Here is a 22,675-nt window from a genome sequence, read left to right on the forward strand (position 1 = left end):
TGTGTGAGTGTCTTGTCTGATGTTCGTGTAAGTATTGGTGCTTCATTGATCAAAAGATATCAATCTATATATAAAAGTTGTCCCAAACAAACAATTTCGCCCTAATTTTACCTAAACCCTAGCAAATAAAATTCCTGTTTTAACCCTGACCTAAAGCTTAATTACGAAACAACTATAGCCCTATTTTCCTTAACAACTATACGTAAAACAAACCACTATCCACTATTTTTTCTGCTTAATATTCCTATTTTTTATTACTTAAAAAAATTGTTTACATAACTAATTCCAATAAAAAATGAAAGATGCTACCTGATCCACAATTTTAGCCAGAATCAATCATCTATATATAAAAGTTGTCCCAAGCAAACAATTTCGCCCTAATTTTACCTAAACCCTAGCAAATAAAATTCCTGTTTTAACCCTGACCTAAAGCTTAATTACGAAACAACTATAGCCCTATTTTCCTTAACAACTATACGTAAAACAAACCACTATCCACTATTTTTTCTGCTTAATATTCCTATTTTTTATTACTTAAAAAAATTGTTTACATAACTAATTCCAATAAAAAATGAAAGATGCTACCTGATCCACAATTTTAGCCAGAATCAATCTATATATAAAAGTTGTCCCAAGCAAACAATTTCGCCCTAATTTTACCTAAACCCTAGCAAATAAAATTCCTGTTTTAACCCTGACCTAAAGCTTAATTACGAAACAACTATAGCCCTATTTTCCTTAACAACTATACGTAAAACAAACCACTATCCACTATTTTTTCTGCTTAATATTCCTATTTTTTATTACTTAAAAAAATTGTTTACATAACTAATTCCAATAAAAAATGAAAGATGCTACCTGATCCACAATTTTAGCCAGAATCAATCTATATATAAAAGTTGTCCCAAGCAAACAATTTCGCCCTAATTTTACCTAAACCCTAGCAAATAAAATTCCTGTTTTAACCCTGACCTAAAGCTTAATTACGAAACAACTATAGCCCTATTTTCCTTAACAACTATACGTAAAACAAACCACTATCCACTATTTTTTCTGCTTAATATTCCTATTTTTTATTACTTAAAAAAATTGTTTACATAACTAATTCCAATAAAAAATGAAAGATGCTACCTGATCCACAATTTTAGCCAGAATCAATCTATATATAAAAGTTGTCCCAAGCAAACAATTTCGCCCTAATTTTACCTAAACCCTAGCAAATAAAATTCCTGTTTTAACCCTGACCTAAAGCTTAATTACGAAACAACTATAGCCCTATTTTCCTTAACAACTATACGTAAAACAAACCACTATCCACTATTTTTTCTGCTTAATATTCCTATTTTTTATTACTTAAAAAAATTGTTTACATAACTAATTCCAATAAAAAATGAAAGATGCTACCTGATCCACAATTTTAGCCAGAATACAAACAAACGTATCATAACTCAAACCCTTCCCCTCCTCCTCTCTCTCATTCTGCGATTCACACTCTTCTCAGAGTTTCACATCCCTCTCCACTTTTTTGATCCAGTTTAGAAGGCATCTCTCTCGCACTCACTCGACTGCTCCGACACCATATTCATCGTCGATGCAACCGATCCTCTCCCTTCACTACCGATGAATCCACTGCCACCGACAATCAATTATTTATATTCCAACTCAAAGTTTGTTCCTCTCTCTCTCTCCATCTCTCATCTTCATTGTCGTTTGTTTTTCCAATCAAATTATTGCTTAGGTTTAACCTAATGTTTTTTCAAGTAAAATTCTTCATCTTATCTGGTTATTAAATTTCAGTAGTATTTATACGATGAATCAATATTTTGTAAATGCACTGTTGCTGATTTCTTCAACCCACAAGGTGTATGTAAAAGTGTTTGAATGATTGTGTATGAACTATAATATTTGTTGTGTTTTTCCTCTTATTTACAGGTTGTGAAATGTGAAATCATCCATATGGAAGTCAAGTTTGAAGCTTCTATACTTTTTCAGGTGAGGTTCATTTGTAATTTGTTTTCTTATTTTGCAGTTTTTTTTAGATGATCATATCATAGGTTTTTTTTTTTTTTGGTGTTTTTCATTTTACAACTAATTGTTTTATGCTAGGTTGATATTACTCTACACTGATATCGATGATTTTATATGTGCCTCTATATCGAGTTTAATGGTGTTTTTTCATTTTACAAGTATTTAGTTTACACTTGGTTGATATGTAGTTAGTTTTATAGCCGCAGATGCCAATTTGAAAATAATTATTGCAATTTGTTTCCACCATCTCACCTTATTTTATTTTTTTCAGCACATCATGGAAGAAGAACAAGAGCACAGTAGTAAAAAAGAACTCTCTGGCGGCCGAACACCGATGGAGCCTGATGAACTAAGAGCAATTGTCCTTCAGAATTTTGACATTCATGGTGAGGCCCAGTGAAAATCGTACTTACTTTTTTGTAGTTCTAAAGGCTTCTTATTGTCCTCATCTATTTTTATCGTATTTCTTATTTTACAGGTAGGTGTTTATTAAGGTTCTCTCTTTGTAAACTTCAAATATGACACATGGAGTGATTCCCAAAAGCTTAAAAGTTGTTGAAAAGGTAATATATTTGATATTCTGCCACTGTGTATGTGAGTAGATTGAACTCTGGTTTTGTTTGTGCTCTAATTTCCCTAATCACTTCATTTTTGCTTTCAGATTTGACTATTCATATTGGATTTGGAATGTGATTGGTTTATCCTTTGATAACTTGGAACTATTTTAAGGTTGATTTCAAACATATGATAGGTATTTTTCTAACCAAAGGTATTTTTCCTTTCTGAACGTTATATATTTGAGCTACTGCTTATTATTCAGGAATCTTTTTTTATACTCCTTAAAACTGTACAAAAAAAAAAAACAAGTTGTATGATTCCTCAACTTCACCTATTTTTTCTGTGAAAGATTCCTCAATTTTGATTCCTCAACCCCTTTCGAGTAATAATTCTTGATCCATTTCCCTTTCTTTTGATTATTGATTTTTACCATCAATGTTAGACTTTTGATTATTATATTAGGTAACTTGGTCTAAACTCTAAATGACAACTTATATAGCATTTATGTTTGTTACTCTGTGTTTTGATTTAATGTTTTTGTCTTATAAATCATGTAAATGATGAAATAGAGACATAAGCATAAACCAAAATTTAATGTTTATTATATAGCATCTATGTGTTGTTACTTCTTTTGAACATCGTATCTGCCGAATTTTGTGAGAAATTTGCTATGGGCAATGTTAGTAATGTTTTGACAGGCCACAATTTTATGAGGGAATTATACTTTCTTTAGGAAAAACTTCATAATATAACTTATCAATGATTTTAGGCTTATATGTTCTTTACATGTTTTGCCATTGTGTCAAGATTTTCAAGAGCATATGTAATTTCCTACAATTTCTAATAATTGAAATTTCCTGCTATTGGTGACAATGATTTCATCATTTTAGTGACAATGGAAATTGAAAAGTCGTAACCGACTATATGTTCTGTTTTGGATATTCTTTAAGTCATGTTGACTTAGGTACATTCTTTAAGTCATGTTCTGCTTTGGATATTCTTTCACTCATGATTTGTTTTGGATATTCTTTAAGTCATGTTCTGCTTTCATGCCACAGTAACCGAGAGCTTTCCCTCTCTTCACATTTTCATGGCATCGAATTTGTGAGATTTTTATGCAACTTTTCTGTTTACGTGCACTAAATGTCGTTTTTTTTATTAAACTAAATGCCTTTTATTATTCTTTTGTAAATTGTAAATCACATATATTGTGTCAGCTTTTAATTTAGTTCCCAAATGTTATTAGTTTTAATTTGGTATCTTATTTGCATTCATAATACTAATATAAGAAAAAAAAATACATTCAGGAACTGTGATTTTGCTTACCATGGAATTGGCATTCTACAACTGTCGGTAGGGACAGACTCATAAACTAGGCATCAAGTTTGTTTCCCTTTGCATAACATATTCTTTACTTAATTATGTTCATGTTTTACAAATCAGGGAACAAAACACTCATTTATAACTCTTAACAATTTCTAAACAAATTTTACAACCTTTTGGTCGAACTTCAATTATAATGTCCCTTTTCTCTAGACAATTAATGGTTAGTAAAAAAAAAATCAGAAAAGCCCAAATGCTTGAAACTTTGAGGAACTCTTATTCATAGTAAAGTAGGAAATTCATCAGGTTATTTGCAGTCAAAACTTTGAGGAGCCTATTCTGGAATGACTCATATTGTAACAGATGGATGCTTATGATATTTCTGCTATGTAATTTACAGCTTTAGGCATCAATCTTGACACTGTACTATGTTACTAAAGTAGAAATTATTCAGGTTTTAGTTTTAGAAATCCTGCAGCTGTTGTGGGATTAAACTTGCTCCACATTGAGTGGGATTAAACTTGCTCCACATTGATTAAGTTTAGAAATTCTTGCAGGTTTTAATTTTACGCAGCTGGTACTGTTTTAATTTTTGCATATGCAACTGTTTTAATTTTTTCAGGCTAAGACTTGAAATTAACTTGATAATTTTTGTGTTTCTTCCTTTGTTTGAATTGATTGAAATTGAAAAGTAATTATTGTTATTGATTTTCTTTGAATGGATCAGGGATTATGTGGACGGAGGAAGAGCACAAGATGTTTTTGGTTGGATTGCAGAAAGTTGGAAAAGGTGATTGGAGAGGAATCTCAAGGAACAATGTGAAAACAAGAACGCCTACGCAATTTTCATCAAGACATGTAATCAGCTCAACTCATACGTTATATGTGTTGCTTTACTTCGTTTGTATTTAACTGTGAATGGTTAATTTAGTTAGCAATTGTGTGTCCAGGCGAATCCAATTTGTACCATAAGCTTTTGGCCGTTCATGCGTCTTTTTGAACCACTGATGTACAAATCATGCTAGCTACCCTATTTTAATATCCTTGATGTGAAGTCATTTCTCCTGTTAGGCTTATACACTATTTTTCATGAAGACAGGTAAATGTTAAACTAATACGTTCTATGATATCATTTTATCCATGTCTATCTAACTATAATTGGTTAATTTAGTTGGCAGTTGTATGTCCAAGCGTTTTGAATTTGACCCAGAAGTTGTTACCTGTTAGGCGTATTTCAAACCCACTGGTCTAAGAATCATTTGGAGGCATTTGTTGTTACATGACAAGATCTACATAGCATATGAACCAGCTTTCTATTTTATTGTGTTGAGGATGTATTTTGGTGGGCTTTAGTGTTAACTTTGTATGCATTATTTGTCACTATGAGGTTCATTTATTGTACTTTTAACAATATTTAGTTTATATTGCGTTGTTAAAGATATTACGTGTATTATGAATCTCTTAAAATACTGCTGTTAAAATACTGATGTTTAATAGCTCATACTTTAGCCTTTGTAATTCACCACTCATTGTTTTTAGTTTCTACTTTCTCCTAATATCCACCCATTAACTAGAAAAATATTTTTCACTTGATGTTCACTTTGTTAAAACTGGGTGCAATGGGAATTGCTAATGCGTTTTTTGTGACTAAGCTGATACTTAATGGCGATTTACCTGATGTTGCTGCTTACATGATAGGGTAAGCATTTCCGTTTTTGTATGCTTTGGAATAAAGGCTTATAATAGTGAATACAGATAGAAAGAGATATGTGTAATAGTCAATGCCTGCTTATAGTCAATGCCTGCTTATAGTTCGTTGTTTGTATAAACAATGCATGCTTATAGTCAACTTCCATTCAACTAAGAGAAAAAAATATATAATCTAACAGTAATATGTTTGGTTTAATTTAGTTGTGGTATAAAACTGTAGTCAATGGATCAAATAGTATACTTTTAATACTTCCCGTTTTTGTAAATTTTTTAAATAAAGACGTTAACATTTTATTTGAATATTCTCTTTGATATGCTATAAAGATTTAGTTACATATTGACATGCTTTTAAGGAAAAAATCTTTATAATATTATCTGTCAAAAAAAAATCTTTATAATATTATCAATCCATCGTTGGACATATACTCTACGCCTGTATAGTTTTCATGACCAATTCGCTCATTATAATAAACCATACATCTTTTCTCTTGAAACTTATGTGTTAGTACTTTTTTTTTCTACAACTTAGTGACTTGTGAATTTTTTCTACAACTTAGCTACTTGAGTTTCACTGCGCTTTTAATGATATGGTATACTTTTATCAGAATGAAAAATGCATCACTCCAGTTGACCCAAAGTGTTCGCCAAATTTCAACAAATAGCTCTGCATCTCTATCAGATGAGTTGCTCAACACCAAGAGAATGACAATTGAAAGTATGATTGAGTCAACTCAGGTAGCTGTTTATTTTTGAAATTTTTAAATATCGTTTTGGATTCAAGTCAATATACATGTTCAAGATTTTTATGCAAAAGGCGATGATTTTTTTTTTACAGGTGTGTCAAGGTTCGGTACTTGCCACTCTATTTGATGTCGAAACTGGTGTTGATTGGTACTTTCGATCATGTGATGAGGACGGCCAAGATACTGATGTGACATCAAATGTGGTCTATAGAGAAGTTTTCCGTAATGTGTAGCACTTTGTTTTATAGTATTGTTGTTATTGCATATCAGTGCTATTTTTATGTCGACATACGTTGAATTTTCTTTTCTTCAAAAGACTAAGCCATTAAATTTATATGTTATGTTACTTTAACAGGGTCGATGTCATGGAAATTGTTTAATATAGTACATTAAAAACGTTTGTGGCAATTTATTTTATGAATTGAATTATACTATTTTTCTGATTCAAGTAAAGTATTTACTTTCATATTTGTGCTATATTTGTTCTTTTGTATGACCCGTGCGTTAGCACGGGTCGATGGTCTAGTATAATTCATGAAAAACAAAAATGATTTTGAATGTGAAAGTAATATGAAAAACCTAATATAAAAAATACATAGCTCAAACTAAACGCACTGCTCCTACTACCGGAGGGAGTGTATTTTTGAATGTGAAAGTAATATGAAAAACCTAATATAAAAAATACATAGCTCAAACTAAACGCACTGCTCCTACTACTACCGGAGGGAGTGTATTTGTTTGCATAAGTAATATGAAAAACCTAATATAAAAAATACATAGCTCAAACTAAACGCACTGCTCCTACTACTACCGGAGGGAGTGTATTTGTTTGCATAACAGGGGTCGAAGCCACGATAACAACCTCAGTCACATGTCTTTGCCACTAGACTACATCATGCACATATGAACTTTTGTGCAAATACGAATATATATAAAATAATATTTATCTAAAATATGTCTATCTACCTATCAAAAATGAAATTTTTGGGATTTTAGGGAGGTTATGGCTTCTCTATGTCCCTACTTGGTTACACGGTGAACAATTTAAAAGAAATTATTTGAACTAATCCAATTGAATGCAAAATAATTTGGATCAGTTTTTGTATATTCAAAATTCAATTGTAAATAATTTTTTATTAATATTAATATTACACATATGGGTTGGCCTAGTAGTTTTGGATTGACCTGCTCTAAAGATTTATGTTTGAATCCCCTGGTGCCAATTCTGGTGGGAAAAGTCCACACAGACTATGTGATGGTTTTGAATGATGCCTGCAAGTGAACAATGAGATTAAGCCCCCCTAATTAGTTTGCTCTTGGTCCAGATATCAAGTTTTAAAAATAAATAATATTAATATTACACAAACCCAGTGAAATATTAGGTTTGATAGAAAATAATATAGAATTTAATATTTGCATACTACATAATGAAAATGATTGATTATGTTATTAATTGAACATAATGGTGGTTGGAAGAAACTTACACAGATCGTGTTAATTGGTGTTAATTGGTGGTTGTTTCTTTGAACATATTGTGTCATTCATTGAAGTAGTTGGTATTGCTTGCGATACACCATGTTGAGTTTTTCTAGGATGATCCAGGCAAGTGTATTCGCACGAGTCACGACTATTATTATTGAGCATTTTGTTTTGATATGTCGTATTTTTTCACTTGTTTATTTTAAGCAGATGTGCCGGTATTTAATATACATAAAAATTATGGTAAATTTAAAACTATATTAAAATATATTATTATAAATTAAATACATTTTGTTAATTTTAGGGGTAGAGGGTATTAACCAAGACACTTATGTTGTTGGTTCAAAGCTATTTTCAAATCCATTTAAGACTGACGGTCAATTCAAACCTTCTAGAAGGATTCTCTTAAGGGATGATTCAGGAAAAACATTAAATAGGTAATTGTCTTGAATATTTTATAAATTTAATAAAACTAATTTTTTTTTTAATCAATGTACCAAACAATAAATTAATAGTTTGATTCAATGTATCAAAGAAAAATACAGTAATGGTTTCCTAAAAAAAAATACAGTAATAGTTTGAAGTATTTTTTTTTAAAAGGATAAATATTTCATTCAAGTTTATCCTATGATATTATGGTGTTATTTGTGGGATTTTTTTTTTTTTGTGTGGGAAAAATGAATTCTATAAGTTTTTAAAAAATCTAATATTTTTATTTTTATTAATAAGTTTTAACGGAAAAATTAAAATCTTTTAACTTTATAGAAATACATTTTTTTTTTACAAAAATTTTATAGAAATACATAAAGTTTGGCAAGGAAATGGCCCAAATCCCCTGCAAGACCCGAGAAACAACCGGACTAAATGACATAAAATCAGGGTCCCAGTAACTCGAGAAACTTGAGAGACCCCAAACTGGATGGAAATTAAGCTACAGTACTGGAAACTCTGGAAGCCTCGCAAGGATACTTCCAAAGTTTGGCAAGGCCTTTAAAAGCCCAAAGCCATAACATTAGACAATAACTCCAACCTCTAAGGCGGGGTATAAAAGAGAGAGCTTTTATCAAGCTACAGTCTGACTCCTGTAGTTTATAGCTTGGGGGCTACTGTTCCAGACTGGCCTAAAGCTCAATCTTGATCCTCTCGGGTCTGACCCAAGTCATTAAGCAGGCAAACCCATACCATTGACATGCGATAAAATCCACCAGATCACAATACATGACGAGGGTTGCTCACGAGGTTTGGCAGTTACCCACACCCACCCAGGCCGAGCATAACTCACCCAAGGCCGAGAGTTACCCACGTCCGTACCTGCAGGTATGATTGTAATGATAAGGTTTGCTAGCCAAGCCCTACCTCACCACTATTTATACCTAGGTCTTAGCCTTGCGTCAGGTATGACACTTCTTACCCTAAATTATGACTGCACCTCTTGAACGCCCCATTGACTTGGGCGTCGGAGAAAATGCAAGTACATAGCCCCTTTTTGTCTCATCGGAGACTGACGAATAACTTCAATGAAGTCATCATCTCACCTCACCTCAACTCAACTGAATCAGGAAAACAACAGATAGTTTGGTGGCTCAGTCCCAGCAAACAGCTGGTCTAAGCAACTCAACTATCCTTTTTAATATCTATACTATTTAAAATTATTTAAATTGACTTTCAATATTCTATTTAAATCTTTTTTTATTTTGAAAAAGTTATAACAAAATCCTAACTAGGTCGGCACCCCACGAAACCTCCGTCGTAATCCGCCAAACTCAAAAAAACATTTTATTAAAAAAAGGAGAAAAAGCTTTACAGGGGGGGGGGGGGACTAGGCCAAAACCATCCAAAGCTGAAAATACAGAAGAAAGAAAGGAGAAACAGACTATGGAAATATATATTTAGGCAGACTGCACCGTTCACGAAAGAAATCTGAGTGTAGTTCCAGAGGTAAAGAAGCCAACCAGACTGAACCCTGAATCGAATGACCCATATTGGTGAACCTGTCAGCTCAGCAGTTACCTTCGCTGTAAATATGATAAGAAATAACCTGAACACCGAGATGCAGCGCATTATGCCATATGTTATGAAGCATAACTGGGACCAAGGAAGCATTTATAAAAATCATCAGAGCACTCGTGGAATCGCTCTCTAGCCAAATATTCCTCCAACAATTTTGCGCTGCAAATTCAATGGCAAAAATGAACCCATTAATCTCAGAATGAAAAACAGAAGAAATGCCAAGATTACAAGTAAAGGCCCCAAGAAAGGTCCCTAGGTGATCCCTGAATAACCCACCACAGGCAGCGTGCCCTCCGATGACTAAACCATCAGTATTGACCTATAGCCAATGAGGAGCGGGAGCCTTCCACAACACCATAACTATTTCCTTGACCCTCCGGTTATGGGGGGAAACCGAAAATGAGTGAAGAAAACTAAAGTCGGAAGTCAAACAATTAACTGTCAAGGAGTTACCACTCATAGCCACGAAAAAGTGTATGCACACCTTGGCCGCGTGAATCGCCTTGCTCATAGAGAAGCATATTGTGTTACGAGATAACCAAATAGTATGCAGAGTATGCACCACCGTAGCCATAAACATTTAAGAAACCTGAGAAGAACCACGAAGCGAAATACAAAAAAGAAGAGAGAGAACCGTGGAGAGGTTCATTACACAATTAAGCTTGCCGCCACCACGCAAATTCCAAAGCTTTACATCAAAGGGACACCTTATGAATAAATGCTTGGATGTTTCCTCCGATATCAAGCAAAAGGTGCAAACTGAAACAATATAACACAATCCTGGTTTCGAAGATTTTCATCTGTTGGCATTTTACCATGCATAAGCCGCCAAAAAATAAAGGAGTGGGAGGGCGGTATACAAGACTTCTAGAGGCGCTCCGCCCAAGGAAGCAACACATCAACCGGCCTAAGGAAGGAAAGCGTCTACTTAACTGTTAACTTACCATCATCGTATTGAGGCCAAACCAGAGTATCAGGGAGAGGGGTACTCGGCAAAACAATAAGCTCCAACCGATTAGTCACTTCAGGGATGGACTCCAGAGCTGTAGGGAGGCTCCAACCACCATCAACTATCACATCTGACACCTTGCTAGTAAAAGCCGCATAAAATGGAGGGTCAATGTGAAAGAGCATAAAGCCACATTAAAAAAGAATTGAGTTGATAAGGATGAAACATAAATAATGAAAAGGCATTCTAAAAATCTTATATTTCTTTTATGGGAAATGTTAACCAGTGCCCTCGAGGCACTGGTTAAGGAGTTAAATATAGTAGTATCTTGCATTGAAAGTTGTCCTGTCATTGCATTAAAAGCTTAAAAAATGTTCTTTTTGACTTAAAATTTCCACTTTTGGCTTCCTTAACCAGTGCCCCGGAGGCACTGGTTAACATGACCCTTCTTTTATATATATTTCCTATGATCATCTATACTATATACAAAGAGCATACAAGATTTTGGGCTATCTTTTTTACTATCTCAATTATACTCTTGGATAATTATATTATTTTGTTGATGTCATTAAAAATAATAATTTATATTATATTTAGTATATTGTTGGTGTAATTGGAAAAGGAAAACATAGTTTGTTAGGTTTGTTATGAAAAGATGAAGTGGTTTGTTGGATTTGTTATAATTTGAAATTTACAAACATCAATCTTTATACTTTTAATCAAAAACAAAATTTCATAAGAAAACATCATTCATAACTAGCGAAACGGGCACTCACGTGTCTGTCTTTCCGCTTTTTTTATTGTGCGAATGTTTTAAAATTATTAACGGTATTTTTTATGAAATCTTGATTTTGATTAAAAGTAAAAATATAAATGCTTGTTGCATTCAAATTATAACAAACTAAAGTAACCATTTTGGTCTATTTCAATGACACCAACAATATAACAAAAAAATATAATCTAAATTCTTATATATGTAATGACATCAACAACAATCATTATTATATAAAAAATTGTTTAAAGGTATACTTGAGATAATGAAAAAGTCAGCCCAAAATATCATATTTTCTTTGTGTAAAGTAAGTAATAGATATACCCATATAGTTTGTTACACTTTTTAAAGGATAAAAGAAAAAAAAATTGGACATATAATCATATCTTGTTTATTATACTTTTATTTTAATATTTGAATTTTCTCTTATCTATTTGTTATATGTGCTATTTATATTGAAAGTTGAGGGTAATTTTGGAAATAGAGAAAGTTAGTCGAAAAGAACCAAAACATGTTATTTTCTTTATATATAGTATAAAATAGATTCACAAATATTAGTGCAATAAAAAGATCGATGTCCGTCTTTTTGCTAGTTATTACAAAATAAACATTACTTTTTAAGATCATTGAAAAATGATCTTAAAAAAAGATCATTGAATAAGATATGTATCTGATCTACACATTAGTTATTCAATCAATTTAACAAGTATATTTTTACTTATAGAATATATTTATTCAAAAAAAAATTATATAAAGAAAAAAGATTAAGTTACCTGCAAGTTTGACTTGGAACCAATGAAAAACATTCTTAATTCATTTGTTATTATCATTGATATCCTTGACCTTTGGACAAGAGAACCACGAAAATAAACCTTAACTTATATTCAAAAGTGACCAAACCAATAACTATAGCAGCGGTTTCAAAAACTGTTTAAATCCAATCAAACTTTCCTAACCGTTATGATCATTTGTTACTAAAAACCAAAGATTTGATATAAACTCTCAACCGTTTGATTTTGATTACCTCATTTTCAGTTGGTCAAAATCATATAATGGACCCCACGAATATGATTCCAAGAGGCAACAGAATCAACCTTCTTCTTCCACAACTCTCTACTTCTCTTTCTCACCATTCATCTTCACTTTGAGTCACACCAAAGCCACTTGGATTCCACATAAAAAATATTGATATTTTTTTATAAGGGTTATTTTTTTGGGTCCTCAATAAATTTTTATTGTTTATCATCTTCTTTATCTTTTGGAACTTGTGGGCTGTGTTATATTGATATATACTATAATATATAATATACCTTGGAGCTTTTTTTTTTTATTCTTCTTCTTCTTTGTTTTAGCTTCTTGTGTTTGTTTTTTGTTCTAAAAAGATTGGTTTTGTGAAGTGGGGGGTGTGGGATTTTTTATGATGAGTTCAAGTAACAATTTGGTTACTACAATTATTGGATTTGGATTGAGTGCAACTTTCATTGTATTTGTATGTACAAGATTAATTTGTGGAAGATTTAGAGAAAGGCATGTGGGATCACGCACTATATATGAAATGGAATCAAGACCAGATATTGAACGGGTAAATTTCAACTTTGACTTATTTTTCTTGTTAACTCTTACTATGAGTTGACTTTTTTGTTTGTTAACATGATTGCATGATTATAAAGTCAATTAATTGATACTATACTGTTACTTTATTTTGTTATACAATTTTTTTTTTATTTTTCTGGATTTTTGTTCTTATTTTTTGAACTTAGCAATGTTTGAGGAAAAAGGGTGACTTTATGTGATTAATTTGAATGTGTGTGTATTATTTGCCTCTTAATATATAATATTTCTTGTCAAGATGACTTATATGTGATGCTTGAGTATTAATTAGGCTCAATGAGTAGTTTTTTTTTGTTGTTGTTTATGTCATGGTGTAAAATGTTTAAGTTGAATGGTTCAGATATTAATTTTTGCATTGTTTACATGATAGCCAGAATATCATGGTAATGAGCCTGAACCTGCATTTGTTGCTGCAATCCCCACTTTACATTTCAATGAAGAGGCCTTCAGTCATCTTCAGTGTACACAGTTAAGTATAGTCTCTAATTTGCATATCATATATATTGACTGCAATTTCCCTTATAAAAGCCATTTTTTTAAAAAAAATTATTTGTTTCAATAAAATCTTATTTGAAACAGGCATTTTCTAAGTAACATAACTTTTAGAGTAAACTTTGTAAAAAAAAAAAAAAAACGTTTAGAGTAAACAATCATTTTGTTTCTTGAATATGTCAAACGTTGTCATTAATGTTTTAAAATTACAAAAATATTCATGAACGAGTCATTCTTAGCGTGTTTGGTTCTAGAATGTGTTTTTTATTAGTTAGTTCAGTCCTCAAATGTGTTTGGTTCTCGAGTATGTTTTTTGTTAGTTAATTTGTTCCTCAAAATTTATTTTTCATTTGTCAGTTTTGTCCACAAAATTACTAACAAATTACTCACAACTACTACTATTTATTTATTTACGCTGTTTTTATTATCCTCCAAATCCTATCTAAATTCAACACATGGATTTGTTAATCTAATAAGACAAAGTTAGGCAGCATATCTTATGAATTTGATCGTTGCTTATCAATACAATTTTGCTTTTTCTAAAAAAAATCTAATAGGATAAAAAGAACTATTCCAAATTTAGATATTTTTTTTATAGCACAAACAACACCAAAATTTGTTCTTTTCTAAATTTCATTTTGGTTTTTACAGGTGTGTAATATGTTTAGGAGAGTACAAAGAAAAAGAAATATTACGCATAATACCTTATTGTGGACACACTTTTCATCTTTCTTGCATTGATATGTGGCTAAGAAAACAATCCACATGTCCTGTATGTCGTTTGACATTACATAATGTTTGTGAAGAGAAACATGTGAGACCTGTGACATTCACCATAAGACAATCTCTTGATGAGTCTAATACTTCAGAAGGTAATGAGAGACAAGTTGAAGTTAATGCAAGAGAAACAGAATCAAGCTGAAGTTGATGATATAGAAGTAGGATAGATATAGATTATAAAGAAGTTTTTGTTGTATATTCTTGATCTCTTTCCTTAAGGGAATGGAGATTATTAGACACACTATTTGATTACATTACATAATGAAAATTTTGTGGGTTTTACTAAATAATTTGGTTTCACTTGTGTTTTTTAAGTGATTATTTAGTGAAACCCACATGAAATATATTGAATGATAACTGATATATATTGCAAAAAAGTGTCTTGATACTAGGGATGTCAATATACATTCGTAATTGGCGATCCTCGCAAGGACTATCTCATTTATAAATCTGTGGACAGTGAGTTTTTCTCAATGAAGATGGGGATGGGGTCCAACGGTAGCGGTGAGATGGGGACAGAGATCATACCCCAACTCCGAAAAATTTACTAAAATTTATATTTGTATATACAAACATTTGATATATTATATTTATTTTTCTTTCCACATAATGTGTGTAAAAAAAAAAATTTAAATGTAATTTTTACAATTGAGTCTAGTAGAAAATAAAAATTGTGTGAACAGTATTCATATATAAAATAATAATTTTTTCAAAAATATTATAGTGAATTTTGTGTAACCAATTAGAAGGCTCACAATCACAAATGTCATCAATGTCAACCATACGAATTCAGTCCAAGTGGAAAGAGTTCAAATCTTTTTTATCAAGATATTTTGTTTTCAATCTCTAGTGCTTGTGAATGTGAATGGAACAAATTCTATTGAAAGAGGTTTCCATTGTACCTCACACTATCTCCAGAAAGGTTGCTTTGTCCTCTTTTTAATTCTATGCTTCTTTGAAATGTGTATATTTTATTCAGTTAATTTAATTCATTTTAAATTTTTCAAAAAGAAAATTACTTACATGACCATAATTTTTTGGACATGTTATTTGAGCACAACACCAAAAATTATTATTTAATTATTTTGAAAATACATAATACCTCTTCTGGTTTGTTTTTAAAAAAGATAAATGGATCAACTAAAACTGATATATTAATTTATATATTATACTATATGCATTAACTTTTGTCATTCCACTTGTCTTTTATAAAAAAGATCAGATGGAATATTTTTTTTTTAGGGAAATGTTAACGAGTGCCTCCGGAGGCACTCTTTAAGAACCATAATTAGTAAGTATATTATGAAAATACATGTAATCAATGTCTTGGAAATTGAAATGTTTGACTTTTTTAAAAAATAATTGCTAATTTTAAATAGCTTAAAGAGTGTCCCGGGGACACTCGTTAACAAGACCCTATTAAGAGGATATCATGCATGACCAAATAAACCCTCCACGTTAGATTCATCCTTAGTGGTGCTTTTAAAATGAAGTATCAATACACAGCTAATTTACGTCATCACGATGCTGACATGGTCCTCTGTGCCCTACACTCTCATCGCACCACCACCCTCCAACATCTTTTTCATTTTTTTTAGATAACTCCTTATCTGCTTGATGGAAGAAAAAAGAAACCTCAAACAACACTATGCTCGGGTACTTTAGCTTAAGAAAATTGCTCTTCTCATCATTAGTCTTGCTCCAAAACACCATAAAAATATAAAAATATTTCAAACGGTAGTTAACTGCCGTCGGAGAAAAAAACAACAGTATTCGTCAGCGGTACTTGACTGACGCCAAAAGGTATTTTCGTATTTCTTGATGTTTTGGAGCAAAAATGACGGTGAAAAGAGCATTTTTCCTACCTTAAAGACGTTTGAATAGATCCATGATCAACCTATTGTGTGGAAAATTTATTATTTTTAGATATTTTGTATGAAAAATAAAGGATATTCATTTAAATTGATGTAATACAAATTTAGAGTATACATGTTAATAACATAAAATGACAAAATACACAAGCCTACAAATATGAATATACTCTAGTGTGCAAAGTACCCATGCCTTCAAGAACGTTAATGACACCAAAGTAATTATTAAATCCGCACTAGATTGAAGCATATCTAACAATATGAGCCGAACAAAAATTGTAACAAGATGGGACACCAAAGCAAACGACGAACAAAACAACGTAACACTAAGAAGAAGAAATCATGAAATAATAAACTAAATATATGTGAAAATTATTTATTTGAATAGAAGGAAAGAAGTTCTCGTGATCATAACTCAATTGGTAGGGACATTTTATAATATATGCATGGGGTTGCGGTTCGAACCTCAGACTTTCCACTTATTCACCTAAAAAAATGTAAAATTCTAGTCACTAGACTACTTGACCCAGAAAATAGAAGGAAAGGAGAAAAATGGAGTGATGATTTCTAGTCAAAAACTTATCATATTACCTCTATTTGATGAATGAAAGAAAAGAAACAAAGGTTAGAGTCGCGGGCGGTGGCTCACACACACACACGTTTTTAGAGAGATAATAAAATTGATCCATTTATCTTGCACCTGGCGCACACTAGTCCAAATATCTCACATCTTTTCTTTGTTGATGATGTCTTATTATTTGCCAAACCCAAAACCTCTCAAGTTAGGGTCATAATCACGTCCTAGCGTCATAATGAGTTTGAATAAATCTTGTTTCTTTGCTTCTTGAGGATCCATAAGATTTCGTTAGGGGTGTTCATGGGACAGGTCGACCTATGAACTTGATCACCCAAACCGATTCAAACCGATATTTACTCGTACTCGGTATGAAAACATCATATTTCTTTTCTTGCATGTGTCTGTACAATCTCATATTGGATGAGATATGTCTCCTAAAAATGTGTTTTATAGAAAGGATGTGATGACGCCAGCACATTTATAAAACACGAAAAATTTGAAATATTACATATTTTGGCATGGAGTTATGTTAACTCAACACAAAATAGCAAACACAATACACATATATTACAATCACTTACGATCGATTAGAGAGTGTATATATTTTTTTTACTTTGGATAAAATTTAAATTTTAAAATAAAGTTGAAGGAATAATTTTTTTAAGGAATTAACGTTAAAAATGAAACAGACTTCTTTTACTTTCAATTTAACCAAATGAATTATATAGAAAAAATAAAAAATGAATCATTGAAAAACGAAGTTCCATTAATAATTTTTGGTTGAATTTTACTTATCTTCCGAACAAATGGGTCATGTTAACTTGTGCTCTCAGGGCACATGTTAAGCAACCTAAATAGAGCAATTTTGCATTGGAAAATACAATATAACAACTTTTAAGAAATTGAAGCACGTCTTTTGATATGTGTATTTCTATAATGAGTATCTTAACACGTGCCTTGAGGGCACAAGTTAACATTAGCCATTCTTTTTTGGTGGTGTTTGGAATTCGAACCCAGACCTTACATATATTATATATTATCTCTGCCAACTTAGTTAAACTCGTGGATATTTCAGGCTTCAATATTCAATCACACTTAACCCAACAAAGCAAACTCTCGAAAATCCATCTTTAAAAAAAATGATTTGTTTACCTCATTGTTTTAAAAAAATAGATTTTAGGAAAAGAATCTAATACTTTTTTATTCTAGAGCCATAATAATATTTTTCAAAATCTTAAAAATAACAAATATTATTATTTTTTATAAAAAAAAAAATTAAAATTAAACAAAATCCATAACAAAGGCACCCATAGACCATAGTGTGTGATTGGTGGAAAGTGTTCGTAAAGCCAAAGAAAGGCGAAAGAAGAAGAGTTGAACACGTGGAAACCATGATGTCCACTTCAACATGTTTCTCTTCTCTTCTTCTACCTTCTTTCATCAAAACCAAATCACAACCAAGTAAGTAACAATAATAACTACCTCGTACCATGTTGTTTCTGACATCACCAATCTTTTAGTAACATAATTTTAACTCATGTCACTATTTTTTTCAACAGAAGTAAGTATTATTTACAGTTTGTGTATAATTGGAGCTGAAATAGAGAAATTTCATATAGTAGTTCTTGTTCTTAGTGTAATTGTCCTAATGAAAAGGATATAGTATAGAAGGCTTGCATGTAGCACTGACACTTCATATTGAAAATGTATCCGGTGTCCAACACATGTCTGACACGTGTTGACGTTGTTGTCCAACACCAACCTATCTAGTTACATTCAATCACTTCAATTTTCCTAAATGACTAGTTTCAGTATTGGTGTACATGTCGTGTTCAGTATTCGTGTCTGTGTTAGTGTTTCATTGGATGAATTTGTGATGTGTAATTAATTAATGCCAATAAGATAGGCTTTGAGGAAATATAACTAAGATTTCTTAGCTTATTGTTTTTCTTATTAGTGTGCAGCATGAGTAAGGATCCGGTTCGTGAGTGGATTCTCTCTGAAGGAAAAGCTTCAAAGATAACCAAAGTTAGTCCAGTTGGTGGTGGTTGTATCAATTTTGCGAATCGCTATGATACTGATGCTGGTTCATTCTTTGTCAAAACAAACAGGTAGTATGAACTATGAAATATACATTCTGCTGTTTTTCTTTTGATGGTGTGAGCTATCTGTTGGTTATTTGGATTTGTTGGATTATTTAGCTGAATGTTGAAACTCTATATCAGGAGTATTGGTCCATCAATGTTTGAGGCGGAGGCTCTTGGTTTAGGAGCTATGTATGAAACCAGGACCATCCGTGTGCCTAAGCCGTACAAGGTGAGAAAATTTTACAGTCTGTGAAGCACATACACAGACACAGACACGGAAGCTGGACATGACACTAACACGTCAACACGGATAATAATTTGAGAAAATGAGATGATTGAATGTAACATGTCTCGGTGTCATATACCATTGTATGTTGGACATTGGACACGCCTTCAATCTGAAGTGATAGTGTTACATGGTTAGCAGTAGTGAGTTGTGAATGAATCAGGAAGATACTGTTTTTTCTAGTTTGTTGGAGGGAAATTGAGGTAACTAATTGCTAGGATTTGTAGGTTGGATCACTACCGTCTGGTGGTTCTTTCATCATTATGGAATTCATAGAATTTGGTGGATCTAGAGATCAGGTGAGTTTCTTAGAAAGTAGTCCGAATTACGAGTACTTGTGCTTTTAAATTTTAACTTCTTGCTTCCCAGTCTGTTCTAGGAAGGAAGCTTGCGGAAATGCACAAGTCTGGAAAATCTAGTAAAGGCTTTGGTTTCGACGTTGAAAACACCATTGGCAGGTATGTTATTGTAATTGTTATGGTTATCATTTATCATGTATTTTTTCCAGGTAAGGAAGTCTTTTGTAATTTGTACTGATTGATTTTTAGTTATATGATTTATATTTTGATGTAGCACACCACAGATAAATACCTGGTCTTCAGACTGGATTCAGTTTTACGGAGAGCAGAGATTAGGTTACCAGTTGCAGCTGGCATTTGACCAATATAGTGACAGGACCATTTTGGAAAAAGGTAACTTTGCTCCAATATAGTGACAGTACTACTACCGTTCTTTCCATTCGCTGATTTTGGCCATGCACCTGATTTTAGTGTATGGCATTTATATTGAATAAACTGAGCAGGCCAATTGAAATTGAGAGCACAAACATATTAGATGCATGCAAGATTACGTCAAGTTTACAATCCGGATTCCTTGTAGTAATAAAAGCTCACAATTACACACCGTAAACACTCTTTACCATTGATTTAAGATCGTACAGTTCAGATTACACATTCACTAAATCGGTTTTAAACGGCCATTAATTTAGATCCGAGGGTTGAGGTCAGTAATTGTTTGGTTCTGTTACTGCAGGGAATCCATTTCCCAAGTTTACTGCATAGGGAAAACAGGAGGCTATTATTTTCTTGAGGATAGTTGTATATATTTTGATCTGTCATGTATGAACAGTTCCTTGATTTTACATATATTGTTGGTGCCTTAATCCTAGAACAAGTGTCTATGAGACAAATCAAAAAGAGCATACCACCTTCATTTAGAATCTTAATCTCAATTAAGTATTATATACAAGATTTTAAATAGCAGTCGCAGTCGCGTTAAGAATTTGAGATTTCGCCTGTTACGGACTATGGTCATCACAATGTAAACTGTCTATACTTTTTTTCGGCTGTTTCCTCGCGGCGTAACAGTGTTTTATCGCGGCTGTTTCCATGATTTTTGTTCACTCTGTTACTTAAAACAGAGAAAAAACGGACACTATCTCTACCTTTTTGGTGCGACCGTTTTCACGGTAACGGGACGTTTTTTAAAACCTTGGTTATATATATTGCAGACATATTTCATAAGAGAGTAAAAAAGTACACCTAAATAGTGTTATGAGCTATGTCAAACTTCGCCATTTCGCAATTTGGAATCATAGCAAGTACTAGCGCTTATTGCATCATTACTGAGTTTATAATGTTATAAGTGTACTAGCCTCTCCTCCAATAAGACTCTACGATTTATATCTGATTGACTTGTTCTACAGGGCAGAGATTGGTGGAAAACATGACGCCGTTGTTTGACAATGTAGAGATAGAACCATGCTTGCTACATGGAGATCTTTGGAGCGGTAACATAAGCTCTGACAAAAATGGGGAGCCTGTCATATTGGACCCAGCGTGTTATTGTAAGTCAAGCATTCGGGACTGGATTATCTTGGGGTGTAACGAGTTGGTTTGGAATGTTTTTTGAAAGAAAAACACCTAACCAACAAAAAAGAGACCGTTTGATTCGTTTTTTGCAATTTTTTCTCATGAAATCCAAGCCAAACCGATAAAGAGCTGGTTGGTTTGGTTCGGATCAATTTGGTTGACATTTTCAAAAGACTTCAACTGATATGCAGGCCTAGAAGTATTAGTTGCAAGCTAGAACCTCTAGCTTTGGTTGTAATTCGAGTGTTCCAAATATGTGAGACTAGAACAATCATACAATCATATAAGGAACTAACTGTTATGCTGTCTTGTTCAATAGATGGACACAATGAGGCAGAATTTGGTATGTCTTGGTGTGCTGGCTTTGGAGGCTCATTCTATAACTCTTATTTTGAGGTAATATTGTATGAAACAAATTAATTAGCATCAGTTAATATCTATCAAAATGTCAAGTTTTTTTTCATGAAATTTATGAAAACCATTCTTGCTCAACAATGTGACTATATGTTGGGCTTCTCAATATCTTTGTTAAAATAATACATACATATATTCACTTAGCATGTGAAATATCATTTGATTCTGTAATTTTCAGATTTTGATAATTTTAAATAATCTCTCCAGGTAATGCCTAAACAGCCAGGCTTTGAGAAGAGGAGAGACCTATACCTGCTGTATCACTATTTAAATCATTACAACCTCTTTGGCTCTGGATACAGATCATCTGCTATGTCTATCATTGATGATTATCTAGCTTATTTAAAAGCTTAGGATTGTAATAATTATTGACAAGCTTAATCAAATGAGGCTCTTTTCTTGTACATTTAACAAATAATATTTCATCTTCAGTACTCTATGAAATGGAGAAGTAATATACCAATGCACAGACATACATTTGTTTTCTCTTCATTTTGATGATCAAAGAAAATTTGAGTCATTACATCCTAAATTGCTGTAACGATGTTTTCGACTTCTTTTGAGAAATGAAGATGATTCCTACTTAATGATAAGGTAGGTTACATAAACTTAAGTTGGCTTATTTAATTTACTTAAGAAACTAAAATACTGAATCAGAAAAATATTCACATAGCTATTCAATACACATACAAGAAAAAGTTAATTTGATTCTAGAGTCTATTAGGTGATGATGTTGAGATTACAAATACCAGCTTCTAGTTTTCACAGTGGGTAGGCTCTCAAACGTGATCGTCTGGGTGAAAAAACGTCAATCCAAACAGACGCATAGACTAAAGAGAAGCTTTGTAAATCGGGTCTCTAAGCCTTTCAATTGCGATTCATCCCTAATTCAGGCTTAGACCCTCTTCCTATGTCAACACAAATGAGCTCAATGCTCCATCTACTTGAATACTTCATGATGACAATAAGAAACAGTAAACCAAACAATTTTTAAAAAATTGTTAGATTCGTACAGGAACCTCATCCCTAAGATACGTTCAACTGCACTGATTATTTTGATTTAAAGTTCAAGCTGTAAAACAAATCTATATTTCTTAACTGGATAGCATCATAT

At 32.3% G+C, this 22,675-nt stretch overlaps 3 protein-coding genes and 1 long non-coding RNA gene across 7 annotated transcripts; all 4 read left to right on the forward strand.

The window, feature by feature from the left end:
- Positions 1–1,402: 1,402 nt before the first annotated feature.
- On the forward strand, positions 1,403–5,410 carry LOC146897979 (uncharacterized). The gene is made up of 8 exons (XR_015023614.1): positions 1,403–1,667; positions 1,933–1,992; positions 2,300–2,414; positions 2,507–2,591; positions 2,690–2,779; positions 4,637–4,767; positions 4,860–5,008; positions 5,081–5,410. It is a non-coding gene; the product is annotated as an uncharacterized LOC146897979 (long non-coding RNA).
- A 118-nt stretch (positions 5,411–5,528) lies between these two features.
- LOC146897980 (uncharacterized) lies at positions 5,529–6,595 on the forward strand. The gene is made up of 3 exons (XM_085736491.1): positions 5,529–5,608; positions 6,225–6,354; positions 6,455–6,595. The coding sequence occupies exons 1-3, from the start codon at positions 5,529–5,531 to the stop codon at positions 6,593–6,595; spliced, it is 351 nt and encodes a 116-aa protein (XP_085592617.1).
- Positions 6,596–12,901: 6,306 nt separating this feature from the next.
- LOC146897981 (RING-H2 finger protein ATL46-like) lies at positions 12,902–14,745 on the forward strand. Its single transcript, XM_085735185.1, has 3 exons — positions 12,902–13,154; positions 13,554–13,651; positions 14,327–14,745. The coding sequence occupies exons 1-3, from the start codon at positions 12,990–12,992 to the stop codon at positions 14,595–14,597; spliced, it is 534 nt and encodes a 177-aa protein (XP_085591311.1). The 5' UTR covers positions 12,902–12,989; the 3' UTR covers positions 14,598–14,745.
- Positions 14,746–18,219: 3,474 nt separating this feature from the next.
- On the forward strand, positions 18,220–22,053 carry LOC146897982 (Protein kinase superfamily protein). 4 transcript variants are annotated; one of them, XM_085731999.1, is made up of 9 exons: positions 18,220–18,364; positions 18,861–19,014; positions 19,129–19,219; positions 19,504–19,575; positions 19,646–19,734; positions 19,850–19,968; positions 20,982–21,122; positions 21,467–21,543; positions 21,769–22,053. In XM_085731999.1, exons 1-9 carry the CDS (start codon positions 18,295–18,297, stop codon positions 21,913–21,915), a joined length of 960 nt encoding a protein of 319 aa, XP_085588125.1. In that variant the 5' UTR covers positions 18,220–18,294; the 3' UTR covers positions 21,916–22,053. The 4 variants fall into 4 exon arrangements, with proteins under 4 accessions (XP_085588125.1, XP_085588127.1, XP_085588129.1 ...); XM_085732001.1 differs by having other exon boundaries at positions 18,266–18,464; XM_085732003.1 differs by having other exon boundaries at positions 18,266–18,464; positions 18,868–19,014.
- Positions 22,054–22,675: the final 622 nt, after the last annotated feature.

This window comes from Medicago sativa, chromosome 8, assembly GCF_051527215.1.
Source record: "Medicago sativa cultivar Bolivia chromosome 8, Bolivia_mono, whole genome shotgun sequence".
Taxonomy (NCBI): Eukaryota; Viridiplantae; Streptophyta; class Magnoliopsida; order Fabales; family Fabaceae; genus Medicago; species Medicago sativa.

Bases quoted from the DNA above. Each gene is read 5' to 3' on its own strand.
- LOC146897980 (XM_085736491.1), top strand. From the start codon at position 5,529: ATGGGAATTGCTAATGCGTTTTTTGTGACTAAGCTGATACTTAATGGC. The intron at 5,609-6,224 runs GTAAGCATTTCC...TACTTTTATCAG, and splicing joins GTTGCTGCTTACATGATAGG to AATGAAAAATGCATCACTCC. The intron at 6,355-6,454 runs GTAGCTGTTTAT...TTTTTTTTACAG, and splicing joins GTATGATTGAGTCAACTCAG to GTGTGTCAAGGTTCGGTACT.
- LOC146897981 (XM_085735185.1), top strand. From the start codon at position 12,990: ATGATGAGTTCAAGTAACAATTTGGTTACTACAATTATTGGATTTGGA. The intron at 13,155-13,553 runs GTAAATTTCAAC...TTTACATGATAG, and splicing joins CAAGACCAGATATTGAACGG to CCAGAATATCATGGTAATGA. The intron at 13,652-14,326 runs GTTAAGTATAGT...TGGTTTTTACAG, and splicing joins AGTCATCTTCAGTGTACACA to GTGTGTAATATGTTTAGGAG.
- LOC146897982 (XM_085731999.1), top strand. From the start codon at position 18,295: ATGATGTCCACTTCAACATGTTTCTCTTCTCTTCTTCTACCTTCTTTC. The intron at 18,365-18,860 runs GTAAGTAACAAT...TTTTCTTATTAG, and splicing joins CAAAACCAAATCACAACCAA to TGTGCAGCATGAGTAAGGAT. The intron at 19,735-19,849 runs GTATGTTATTGT...ATTTTGATGTAG, and splicing joins GTTGAAAACACCATTGGCAG to CACACCACAGATAAATACCT.